At 39.8% G+C, this 14091-nt stretch overlaps 1 protein-coding gene across 1 annotated transcript; it reads right to left on the reverse strand.

The window, feature by feature from the left end:
* Positions 1-2369: 2369 nt before the first annotated feature.
* Positions 2370-4515, reverse strand: LOC115726298 (phospholipase A(1) DAD1, chloroplastic-like). The gene is made up of 2 exons (XM_030656106.2): positions 3830-4515; positions 2370-3385 (listed from the first exon to the last, which is right to left on the reverse strand). The coding sequence occupies exons 1-2, from the start codon at positions 4355-4357 to the stop codon at positions 2840-2842; spliced, it is 1074 nt and encodes a 357-aa protein (XP_030511966.1). The 5' UTR covers positions 4358-4515; the 3' UTR covers positions 2370-2839.
* Between the last annotated feature and the right edge of the window lie 9576 nt (positions 4516-14091).

Raw genomic sequence — 14091 nt, forward strand, 5'->3', positions numbered from 1 at the left:
CATGTACAATCGATCTTAGGGTTATAATTGATGCCCCTTGATTCAGGTGAATAAATGGGGGAAAAATATACCTAGGCCGGAGCTTTTCTTTTTGTCGAGAGAAATACCTTCACAAAATGGTAATTGAATAACACATGGTGACTAACATTTGCTGTATTTTTGGACCCAAAAAAAAAAAAAAAATTGCTGTATTTCTCATAGAAAACCTTACTAATTTCGTGGATTAGGAGAGATAAACGACGAAGCTACTAGTTGGAAAGGGAAGGTACAAACATGAGGGGAATGCCAATTAAGACTTAGATGTCCGTTGCTCGTGTGTCACAAGCCGCGGGTTCTCGAGGCATAAAAGGCCAAAGGCGTGGCCAAGATGATTGGGCATGCTTTGAAGCTTTTACTCTTGCTAATTGATTCTAGGTAGCTTTATCGAGATCAGAAGCGAATTGCGTAAAGGCCGACGCCCTCGACGTTCCACCTTAGATCGGAGGTTTGAAGGCGCCCGTCTCGAGGCGGCAACCTCAATCGGATTCCACAACCCCTAATATGGGGTTCCAAGGCAGTGACGGCACAATATATATATATATATATAGAGAGAGAGAGAGAGAGAGAGAGAGAGAGAGAGAGAGAGAGAGAGAGAGAGAGAGAGAGAGCCTTTGACGAGGCCAACACAGTAAAATTCCTAGGAATAATTCTTGTTTTTTGGCCATACATTCAAGGGGAACTTTGGATATAAAGATTGAGTGTATAACGATAACGAATGGAGAGCATAAAAGAGCTTGGTGTTCCAACTTCATCTGTTCATGTGGAAGAAGAAGTCGATGGGGTTGTTCGGTGAGATTAGAGTTCGAGATGTCAGTATCTAGGAAGAATATGCTATTCTGGGATATACTCGCTCATTTCAGCTCCAATGCTTGCTCTTATAGTCGAACGCGATTTTTCTACTGTTTCAGTAGTCGGCTTATCCGAAAGTGATTTTGAGATTAGCTGGTATCTTCTTTGCGGGTCTTTTATCCCGATCTAAATATAGTATAGATTGGGTGCTCTTTTATTCCATTTTAGAAATAGATATAGAATTTACAAGACGTTTTCTATGCTCTTCCAACACCGTTGGTATTGTTGTTGTCCTTATACGGTGATGTTGCTGGAGACGTTGAATTTAGACGCATACCGTCTTTTGGCAAAGCCGTAGCTACTAGATAAGGAAATCTTGGTGTGTGCTTATCACTAGTGTTGATGCGAGATTCGGTGATCGGCCACCGGTTGTACGTTGATGCTATTAGAGACCCGATTTTGTGGAATGAGTGAGTCTCTGCAAGCTATATCAAGTTGATTTATCTTTCATATTTATTTGCTTTGTTTGATTTTCATGTTTATCTTGAAATGATTTACCTCTCTTTTAAGTGAAATGAAAATTTCCTTTTGACCAAGAAAAAAATAGAATCTGATCTATTCCACTCGCCAGAGTCACGACCACCGCCGCACCGTGGCGGCTAGCCTAAGCAGTATGACCACCGCAAGTGGTGGTCACTGTCGTAAAACCACAACCACGTCTCGTTGGCCGCGCTTTTAGGTGTCCTGTCTGATGCACGCCTGGCATTTCTTCTATCTCGGGCTCCTCCACTCCGGCTCAATGCTCTTCAAGCCGTCGTGGGATAAGATGCGAATCGCAATGATGGGAAAGTCGGACAATACGAGAGAAGAAGTGATCCACTTCCTCAAAAGTTCCTCCTTTCAAGAGCCCTACTCTCCCCACTAAATTGGATCGCCAGCCTTGAAGATGTTAAGGTTTCCGATGTTTTCTTGGGAGAGCTGTCCTTAGTTTTGAGACAATCCCTTAGCAGAGAAACTGATAGATTCGACAGAGAAATTCAACCAAAATATTCTTATGATTTGTTACATGATCATGATGTGAACTAGAGGAACAATGCACTAGGATAGGGATCATCTTAAACGAACGTTCCCGGTGACATAAGCCCTAATTTCACATCGTCAATCCATCTTCCTGCACCGAAAACCCTGATCCCAATCACCAACACAAATGCAGCTACCGTATCCTGATCTATGCCCCACCGTTGAGCCGCTACTGATCTAACCTTTACGATGATCCAACGCCCTCAGACCCACTGCCGTCGGCGGCACTTCAACTTATGCTCTCCCTCTCTCTCTAGAAGTCACAACCTTGTAATGACGCACCCTTTGGCCTATAGTCCTTGACGATCTTCGCTGATGAGTGGCAATGTCGGTGGATCGTAGTTCTTAGTACTTCAGAATCAGTGCAGAAGAAGGGAAAACATCAACAAAAAAAAAAAAAATGAGGAAGAGACGAATGCATCTTAGGCGCTCATTTTGGGGAGTGGAGATATTCCAACCTGATCCAAGAACACCAACATGAATTTCATCTGTTCAATAATGATTTGAGATGCGAAGGAAATGGAACTCAGCAATGCTCCACTCCGGGAATTTTCCAGTAATCTATACATTAACAACAGAGCACAGATACATTTATAAGTGGACATGATATTTTCAACCAGGAGTTGAAAAACTACTATAAACGCCAAATTTACTTTCTCACGACACCTTCCCCCACCATCTATGGAGTTCTTGTCCTCTAAACCCCCTAAACGATGGCACGAAAACGTACAATCCTATGCTGATGATTCGTGCGCGAGTCGTGACCAATTCGAGGTTATTCACTGATCATGTTGGCCTCCGGTGAGATCTCTCTTACCCTACTTTTTGGAATGTATTTCGGCTCGCATGAATCGGATGCATAGCAAGTATCTCTTCGAAAGGGAGTGAGAAAGGCTTGCTGGCATGCGTTCATGCATGATTCTCGTACTAATTAAGATACTGGCTTTTTAACCCTTGATCTGCTGTTATTCACACTCAGCACCTTCGTCGCTGTAGCCCTAAAAGGACACTTGGAGCTCACGAACCCACTAATCAGCTGAAGATACGTCTTCAGCTCGTGACACGTGGCGAGGTTGGCGCTGCCGAGGTACGGGCACTCCCTGCTGCTCAGCCTCAGTTCCCGTCCCACGTCGGCGTACGCCGACGGCGCCTGCTCTGTGCGTCCCCGGAACAACCACGGGAGCCTCGCCACGTCGTCCTTTAGCCCCGGCACCTTGGTGACGAGGTCGTCCGAGTTCACGATGCGGAGAACCTTCGCCTTGCTCTTCTCCAGGAAGCGTCTGAAGGTCCTGTTCCCGATGCGGGGCCCGCCGAACGATACGACCGTCACCATCGGTGCGTTCGGCATGTTGGAGCTTATGTCGTACGCGCTGAGGATGGCGAGCGCGGCACCGAGGCTGTGGCCCGTGATCGTCAAGCTGAGGGGCTTGTCGCCGTACATTTTGATGATTCTGGCAACTTCTTCTCTTATCATGTCCTGAAATGAGGAACAACCATTTCGATATCAACACATTGATGTTGTCGTCATTCCATTTATGGTTAATTATCATGAGATCCGTTTTCGGAAGTACGTCGAACAAACAGTTACTGATAACACGTAAATTTGATCTTCTGCCCAAATCAAAGCAGGTGAAAGGTTTTAGAATCTCGCGACAATAGTATCAAGAAGATGACATCTCGCAAGGAAATCGTCACTTGTTTACATAATTACATTCAATGATGTGCTCGATCATAGTTTAGGGTAGCATCGTATGTGAGGACTTGATCGCGCCAACTAGACTTCACGGACTTTTTTCTATGAATTTTCTGTTATCAACTATTCTTGAAGTTTATATTTTTCTTCTAAAGAATACACTATGAGCAGGATACAGATCTGTACGTGACTGTATCGAACGTTAATGCGCGACCTTTTTTCCCTTACCTGTAAGCTCATGTTAGTGGCTGCTTTTGATGTGAATAAGCTTAAGAACCCCCTTCCCACCATAGGCCCTTCCCCCTCCACTCCGCCGTCGCCGCCCACACAAGTCAAGTTGGCGCGGAGGTTTTCGATCCACTCCAAGCACGTGCCGGTCCCTCGGAAGGCGACCACCACGTCCCGCCTCCCCAGCCTCGAGATCTCCCTGCCGTCCTCGCACACGGCCACATAACCGACCCAGCTTGACCGCGTGCCCATCCAACTAGCGACGTTAGAAGCCCAATGCGGCATTTGGACCCCGCACGTGGCGTGCAGATAGCGCGTCACCCGGTATCCGGTCTCTCGGAACCCGGTGCGGGCCAGGAGCGAGCTCCGGGGGTGCTTGCAGGTGGCGTAGGTGGGAGAGGACGGGTCGAAATCGAACGAGCGGTACGTGGCCTCGACGAACTCCCCGTAGCGGAGTATCTCGCGGCGTAAGTGGTCGTCGAGAGGGTCGAGCAGGCCTTCCCAATTGTTGATCCCTTGGTACTCCATCCATTTCTTTTTGCGAATCGCGACGCGGTTGGAGGCGGCGATGGCGACGGCGGTGCGGCCCGTGCCGGGGTGCTTGAGCTGGCGGAAGTATGAGTATGGATTAGTGGGTTTGAAGAGAGGGGCGAGGTGCTTGCTAGGTGATGGAATGGCAACTCTCATTGTTGGCATCCTGACGAGGCTCTAGGGTTGAAGCTTCTATATATGTATGCATGCATTGGACGTTGTGACAAGACGAAAAGTTAGGTGATTTTAGGTCCGTTTATTTTGTAAAAAATGAATGACCTGAAATTTTTTTAAAAAAGTAATTTCTTATATTGCTCGACACAATTAGCCAATGAAAAATAAATTTACAGCGACATAAAATTATATCTAAATATTTTTATGGATGGAAAAAAAATTTCGTTCGTTCTTTTTTGTAAACGATGTAAGCGATCAATTGTATCAAATTATTTATTTTTCATGAAACAAAAAGAGATTTAGTTTGACTAAAACATGGATCTAACATTTTTTTTTTTCAATTTGCGATGCATGGTCCTGAGGTTGTGGTGGAAGGAGTTCATCCACCATCTCTGGTGTTGTGCTAATAATTACGGACAAACCAGATAATGTAAATCGTTTATTTCAAAAGCTTACCTAGTACAATGCAAGATAAAACTTATATTTTAACATTCTCTTTCACGTAAAGATCCATTTAAGGACCAAGTCCTTAAGCATCCGAACCCGATACGTGTGGGCATGAAAGGATTGTTGAAACCCATCAAACGTAATGAAACGGAAACCCGCGATGAGAGAAAGTTCTAATGCTAGATTTAATGGCACAAACGTTTATTCAACCTTCTCTAATCTAATTATTTTTTTTTATAAAATCAACTGTGGTATTCTGAGTTTGTGGTCAATAAGATTATTCTTTGCTCGGAAAACAAGTCGAAAGTAAGAACTCCACCTAATGCTCCATTTGTTTCGCGAAAAATGAATGATTCGGAAAACATTTTTCAGAAAACGATCGCTTGTATCACTCGCAAAAATAAATGAATGAAAAAAATATTTTCACCGTTCATAAAAATATGTAGGCATAAATTGACATTGACGATAAATTTTTTTTATTGAGTAATTATTTCAAAACAATGTAAGCGATCATTTTTAAGAAAGTATTTGCAAATCATTTTTAAGAAAGTATTTGCAAATCATTCATTTTTTGCCAATTAAACGGAGCTTAAGTGTCATCAAAATAGCAGGGGAACACGTTTCTTTCCCTTCGATTGTAGCGAAACTCAAACGATGATTTGGCGACGGAAAACGCGAATTCCATCTCTTTGACGTGTCAAATTAGCTACAGAACATTATCGGATCGACGTGCCGTCACAAAATTCTCTATTGTGTTTCCGCCGTAAATTATGATTTATATTCCTTGTACTGAAAATGCACGGCATGATAAAAAGGACACGAAATAAACGAATATTTGGGGTAAAAATATAGGGAGGATATCAATATTTGTTCTTGTATTTTCTCTGAATTCCAATTTGTGTGCATCAAATGATTGTGCACAAAGAATCGTGGGAGGGAGGGAGGGTGGCGTGGCGCAATGGACATGGTCTGACCAATTAGAATGCCGTCTGTTGCCCTGCGCTGTAATGGGATGGTTGAAAGAAAGGGAGGAAAAGCTGGAGGCAGCATATAAATGGGTAATGATCGTCTTTCCTTTTGTGTACCTTTTCAACTCATAAAAAAACAACAACAACTGTCCTTTCAGTCCTTTTTCGACTCATAGTATAAATGAGTCGACGAATACTCGACGTGTCGTCATCGAGACGTCGGTCCTTTCTAATAGTTTACATGGTGAGCAACTGTGGGAAGATGACCAAGTGAACTTATTGAATTGGTTTCGATCGGAAAAAAAAAAAAATTATTGCATTGATGTCAATTTAATTTTCAAAATTTTGATTTAGAGTCAATTTAGTCATTTCGATCAAATTTTAGCCGTATAGTATTAACGTGGATGCCGGATGATCTACATAGCACGATCGGCACTAATGTAGATATTTTTTTAATAAATTATAATATTTTTTATTTTTATTATTATTTCTTTCTTTCTTTTTTTCTCTTTTTTTGGGTTTTTTTTTCTAGGTTCCTCCTGTGGAAAGAAATAATTTATAATAAAAAAAAAAGAAAAGACAAAAAAATCAAAAATCAAAAAATCAAAATATTATTTAAAATATCCATGTCGGCACCGACCATATCACGTAAGCCATGCGGTGTCAATGCCAGCAATATCCGGCCAAAATTAATTGGAAGGATTAAATTAACTTTAGGTTAAAAGGTTTACCACTAAATTGATACCGTTAAAAGATTTAAGACTAAATTAATATTAATATAATAGTTTAGGACTTTTATGATATTTTTCCCAAACATTGATGAACCTCTTGCTTTGATCGTTGGCCAAACAGAAAAAAAAAAATCATGCTTTTGAACGAAGAGGACATTTACTCTTGTTGTAGACGATGCAAATGCATTTCGCTCTTTTATTTTAATAAGCGATACAAGCTCTCATCTTCAGAAAAATATTTTTTTGACTTACTCATTTTTCGGAGAATAAACAAGCAGAGCCTTAGTTTGCAGTTGCTCGGACGAGATCAAATTGACCCATCACTAAATCGTTCGTAGGGACGACATCCCCTCTTTTGAATTTGGTGGGCGTGGTGCACGAGTCCTTGCTTGAGTCGTCGAGACATGGATGAGCATCGTACAGTAAATAGCAATAATTGGCTAGAGCTCCAAGAATTTTTGTCCATGTGTGTGCTTCTCACTAGGCATTTGGTTTGGCATGTGCGCTTGCCATGTGGCTTTTTAACTTTTAGAGTACAGTAAAGTTTATTATCTATTAAAACCTGGATTTAATGTTGCAAAGGCAATATCTCATATGGATAATACATATCGTATCATATAGTCCCTCTAAATAACAAAGAAAATTGTCAAATCAATTCTAAACATATAGTAAGAATGTCAATTTTATCTTAAACTTTCTTATTTCGTCAATATAGTTAGAAACCGTTGTGCGAATTCTCGATTTAGTTATTCCGGCCAATTTTCGCCAAAAATGGCTCACGTGGCGGTTTGTCATGTAGGACGGCCGGCGATGACTGGATTGTCGCTTTACCGACTTTCCGCGAAAATTGGCTGTGAGGATTATATTGAAATTTCATACAACTAAATTCGCAAAATTGAAAAGTTTAGGACTAAATATTATATACATAGGAAAAAAAGATTTCATGGTTAATCATCTTTGGTGCCGACTGTATTTAAAAGATCTTAACTGAAAGCTTGTATTTTAGTCTTCCCCCCGGCCTTCAAAACGACCATGGCGAGTACACGTCAATTTGGCATTATTACCACATTATAAGTCAAGCACGTTGTAGAGACAGCTTATTCAAGTTAAACACGCCGAAATGACGGCCCTTTCATAGTGTCTTCGTGGCATCCTAATCACATTTCTTTCTTGCGTTCAAATTACGCACCATCCCAATTTTATGAACTCTCTCATGATCGGAACATAGAATTAAAGTCCCTGCGTCTGTCAAATCTACTTCGGTGATTCGACTAAACGTTACGAGAAAAATCGGGTCTCTCTATTGACCTAAACCGAAAGAATTTGAACACTTGCACTGAAGTTGCATCCCACACAATCACATCTCATTATTTGGCTAATTACCTCATGATCATTACGTGCCAAAGAAATTTTATCAAATGGGTATGCAAGTCTCACCATCTCCAAAACACTTGCACCAATAAAATTTGATGGCGACAACATATCAACTTTCTTCCGAGTCTTCCATAATGATTTTTCGTAGAATATATAGCTCTTTGATCAACCTCCATGAACTCGACTCGATGCATGGAACGTGTTGGGATTTTTAACTTTTGCTATGGAATCGAGTACAAAGTAATAGGTCAAGTCAAAGTAAACGGTGTCAAAATTGATTGGATTGGATCCTTTTTCACGTCAATGCAAGAAATTCTCCAATCATTTGGGTTAGTTAAAGTAGCACTTCAGTGAATTTTCCCGTCCCCGTCATAAAGGAAATAAGAAAAACGATGTCGACATATTCTTGGCTAAGGAAAGCCAGGTGCCTTTCATTCTTTTGCTTTAGGTACACTTTGATGGCAATCATAGTACCAATGTCCTAGGGCCTTTGGATGTGTACACGTACGCCTTGTCCTTCGTCTATTAACTTGGTTGGTGATAATCATTTTGCATTCGCCATTTCTCAACACTATGAGCATCGGTAACATGTGCATTTTCGTTGCCGACACCCACGATATCGCATTTGGCATAATGTGTAATTTGAATTTTATCATTCAAAAAACAAACTTACTGGGAAAAGTACCCGACTTTCGACCGTAGGAGTTTCATGGTCGATTGAGATGTTGTGATGTTGGTGGCGTGCTCGATTGTGAAGGTTGGAGGGCTAAGCATGAGAAGAGATGAGGATGAAACGAAATAGGCGTATATGGAACATTGGGAAAAGAAGGCAAAGTTTGGCAAGACATTACCATTAGGCTTGTATCACGGCCCAACCAAATTCTCGTGCAAGGATGGACCGTGATACGTGCCACACACCAGGCCATGGACTAGGCATAGTGGCCCACGAGCGACCCGATATGGTTGAGCATGATTCGTGGTACCCAAGCGCGTGGCTAGGCACGACTCGCAGTGTTCTGGAATGCTCCAAGATCGTCCTAGGGGCGAGCCAAGCAATGATCACACCCTGTCTAGAGGATCCTATAAAGTAAGGGAGGTGAAAAGTCTTACGAGGGTCAAACTCATGTAAGATAAAACATAGGAGTCTTAACATATAAGACAAGACATATAGGACGAGAGGAAAAAGATAAGGGCAAGGGAGACTAAGGCGCCACGTTTGGTCCCTGTTCTTGTATTAATAGGGGTGCTCCCCCTCACTTGTACTCACCCAACGTGACCAATAGACTCTTATTCTCTTCCAAGAGCTTCTCTCTCTATTCTCTACGATCCAAGTGGGCTAGTAAGCGTAAGCAATCGATCCTTGGGCAAGGCTTGGCTTAGGCGATCCATCGATCCAAAGAGCCGAAGTCGCCGCATGATCTCGATCTTGAGCATTGGCCCCGTGACACTTGCCTCTATGATTGTAGCGTGGGAAGATACGTAGCATAATTTTGTCCATTAATTTTGTCACATAACTCATAACAACCATTAAACCTCAACTTATTGGTTTGTCATGCCCGAAATTGTTACTTATTGAATTCAAACTTGAAAAAATGGATAAAGAGAAAGCACCCTCCAAAAAAAATTTCTAAATATTGCGTCTTACTTTAAAATACTTGCTTAATAACTATATTCATGAGTTATACATTTCTATTCAAAGGAAATTAGCAATAAAGATCTTCATTTATTTCTCCTCCTCTCTATTTCCTTCCCTCCATTTTAAGTCATCAAAATAAACCCTCACCTTTCAAATACATGCTTTTGATCACCTTTTGCACTACTTATGCAATAAGATTGAAGGCGCATTTATCTCAATGAATCCCAACTTGAGAGTCCATAGAGAACAATTATGTACACCTCTATGTTGGTGTAAATGTTTTTTTTTTTTGCTTCCTACGAACTTTCACATGAAATGCATTATTGGGTCTCTTACCTGTAGAAATTCAGTTTTTCGTCATCGTATTTTCGCCACCTTTTTCCAATTAAATCTCTATATTTTTAACTTGTCAAATCAAGTCTTTCTAGCTTTTCACATGTTGTAATCAAGGTCCACCTACGCCAAATTTGTCGAAATTCAGCTGAAGTGGTTGTTGGACGATGCTGTCGTATGATGTTAATAAAAAATTTCTATTGCGGACATCCATGTAGGCTCCGCATTGGCCAGTTTTGACTGACATCATACTATGACTTTTTCTATATTGGTTAAATTTTTTCCACCCATATCCATTGGGCGTTTGCATATCCTATCGGCATCATACTTTGGCATCCTCCAACGGCCACATCAGCTGAACTTGGTCAGACTCAATGTCGAAGGGACGTGCTAGAAAAATTGTAAAGATAAAAGTTTTTTTAATATGACAAGTGAAAAATACATAAATTATTAGAAAAAAAAATGAAACTACAAGGGCAAAGAGCTGAATTTATGAAAAGTGACAAGATAACAAGTGAGATGTACATACATTTATTAGGAAAAAACGTGAAAATACAAGGACGAAGAGCTGAGTTTATGACAAGTGAAAAGCACATACATTTATTAGGAAAAAAAAAACGTGAAAGTACGAGGGCGAAGAGCTGAAGTTTTCCCTCTCAAATTTTTTATACGGTCGCGAAGTATTGTCTGCTGTGGCCTAAAAATCAAGCTGACAATCATCTTTGTCTGCCAGTCAATGTGGTAAGGGGACCAAGCAAACCCTAATATGCATGATTTGGGCCAGGAAGCTGCGTGTCATGGCTCACAAAATGGTGTTGACATATACGAACATATGGGCTCATTATGACCTAGGAGGATCTTTCATCTGGGCTTTTTGTCCTTACATAGGTTTCTTTTAGGGCAATAAAATAGGTTAAATAAACCAGTCTTCCCTATTTTTCCACCTGTATGGAATAATAAGATGGATTTTGATTTTGGACAAAAAAAAAAAGATGCATTTTGATTAGGTTCACTGTCGGTGTAAAAGTTCCTTTTGCACAATCAATGTCGGATGGGTGAGATGTGGACATAACTATCTTTGAGTATACATGTCACCCGCTCAACTACGAATATGTTAAAACAGCCATGCTATGATATGTGAACTTGAATGTTCAAGCTTCATCTCAGTTAACTCATGCGGATACATGCCACACAAACCGTCGTGTTCATGTGCATTGGGTGAGGCTTCACTCCCGATCAACCGCCCTATTAAGATAAAGCGTTCAATAGTCGACCGGTCCACACTCCAGTAATGGTTAACGACTAATACCCTTTGTATTGAAAATATTTCCTTTTTCCCTTGCTCATTGCATCCCAAAATATTAGGCGCTAATAGGCTCCAAAAGAAAATGCAATAGCTAGTGTTGTCTTGAAGTGATAAGATTTCTCATATCTTTATCTTCAGTTTCTTTGATGGCTGGAGAGGCCAACAATATTAGAAAATTTCTAAACCTAGCAAGAAGATGAGTCTCATTTTTCTAGTTCTCATCGTGTCGGTCCATTCTAGCTTCCACAAAAGATATCTTCAAAAGCCTATGTTTGATATTTTCCTTTTCTTTTCCTTTCTTAGGTTAGACATGGAGTGTCGTTTCCTAGACGCTCAAACTTTTGGACTGAATTAAGGTATCAACGTAAAGAATTTCTGAACTCTTCCTTTTTGCTTTTTTATAAGGGTCTGCCGAGTACACCTTATCTATGCAGAGTGTATTATACTCCTACAAAGCCCAACCATAGTAATGATAAAAATATATTGTCATAATTAGTGATAGCAAAATCAAAGTTCTAGACACCAACAAGGTGTTGATTTAGATGGTAAAGGAATTTGGTTTTCTTCTCGCTATCTTGGTTCAAGTCTTGTTGGGAGCATTACAGGAATAAAATCCTAAATGCGCCAAGCCGATATGGGAAAGATTGCTTTGAGACAAGTATGCCATTCTACAACTACGGCCCTTTGATCTTAAGCAGGGGACTACCTTTCAGTCTCCAGACACGGTGAATCTATATCATTAAAACTCTTTAGAAATTTTCTAAACCACAGGATCAACAAAGTGGCGAGTGGAAAGTGTAGTCACATAACCAATTCACCTTATCAAGCTTACAATGTGGCTCTGAACATCCAATTCCTATAAAATTACTCTTGCGTCTTAGCGCATATACAATCTTACTCAGATCAACATAAAACAATTTATAGTAGCATCCTGTTTGACATTGCGAAGAATTCCACCACGGTTAACAACGTAACTATAGCTTCCATAATTTCTGCTCTTGATTCTCTAGGTTAAATAGTAAATTCTACATTGATCGATAAGCTCAAATTTTTAGATTGAAATAATAATTTTAGGGGAAAAAAGCATTTTTTCGAGAAAATTATCTAAAAAGTTCTAAACTTATTGTACGATGGTCAATTCAATACTAAACTTTTAAATATAGCTGATTTAATTCTAAACCTTTTAACTATTTTCAAATATAGCCCTTCCGACTAATTTTAGTAGGAAATCGTTGACGCGGATGATTTTTGCAAAATTTTTAAATTTCTCTCTTTCTTTCTGCTTCTTTTCTTTTTTTTTCTTTTTTCTTTTCTTTTCCTTTTCACATGCGATCAATTAACGATGACGCAACCACATAAGCGCCGGCCATACCATGTAGGACGGCCGGGGTCTTTATTAGTGATTTTCGACCAAAATTAGCTAGCTGGATTGCATTATAAAAAGGTTTAAAGATCTAGAACTAAAATGGCCATATTGAAAAGTTTATGACTAGATTGGCTACCGTACAATAGGTATAGACCTTTCGGACAATTATCCTACATCTTTTCGGGGTAGTAACTATTGTGGATTGTGCAACTTCAACCCAAATTCCATTGTTGAAGTTTTCAAATTCTCCATCCTTAGACGATCCCCAATCACATGCTGTTGTTAAAAAAAAATGTTACAATTGATCAGATCCTTTGACACTGCAATTAGGTTCTATTTTCAGAATAATGTCCACGTCCATGCACACAATTACATGTGCTTACATGTCATTATTTACTATAGACATAGCCAAATGGAATTACTCCCTGATAACCTAATCTTGAAACACTACCTTGTAAATTTAAGTGTTTGTTCACAATCTAAGTTATAATCCAGCTATACACATGCCTTATTTCCCATCAAATCTCACAAACAAACAAAACAACGAAAAAACAAGAAAAAATAAACTAATCATGGGATTATCGAAGAAGGGACCAGTGGCTTCTTTACTCATCCAATCAAAGCATTTTCAAAGGGACTTGTTCCTGCATAATGACCCTTCCAGGAGCGGCATTGACCAACCCCACATTGTTCTTGCGCTATAAGATTTGACCGGTCAATCTGTTCATACCTTAGTCCCATGGAAATAAATGTTTACAATAAATGGCCAGAATTCTGAAGCAGGGAGATGTTGACACAAGAATTCTCGGAAGATTAGGTCCATACTACTTATTTTATAAACTCAAGCCAGGATCCGTTTCTTCGGAGGAAAACTGATTTCGAAAAATTTCTGATGCTTGGAATACGAACAACTAATCGATTTACAAAAGAAATTTTTCATGAATTGAAAATAACAAGCTTGGGTTAGGGAAAAATGACTTCCTATTAAAGGAAATTATTTTTCCTAAACTATCGAATAAATGAAAATCAATTTTTTTTCTCGAAAATATTTTTCATGAAAATATTTTCCTTCATCATGATATTTCCTTGAAAGTTTTTTTTTTTTTTGTCAATCCTTGAAAAGTTTGCATGTTTCCGATGTTTGTATACAAAAAACTAATCGATTTACAATTTTTTTTCATAGATTGAAAACAACAAGTTTAGATTAGGGCAAAATGACTCCCTCTTGAATGAAATCGTATTTCCTAAACTATAGAATAAATGAAAACCAATCGTTTTCTTGAAAATAATTTTTACGGAAATATTTTTCTTTTACCACGAAATCTTTTTGAAAAGTTTGCGTGTCTTGCGTGGGGGAAAAGGGGGTGGGCGGTCCATTTCAACCCTAGTGAAGTGG

The sequence above is a fragment of the Rhodamnia argentea genome, chromosome 3 (assembly GCF_020921035.1).
Source record: "Rhodamnia argentea isolate NSW1041297 chromosome 3, ASM2092103v1, whole genome shotgun sequence".
Taxonomy (NCBI): domain Eukaryota; kingdom Viridiplantae; phylum Streptophyta; class Magnoliopsida; order Myrtales; family Myrtaceae; genus Rhodamnia; species Rhodamnia argentea.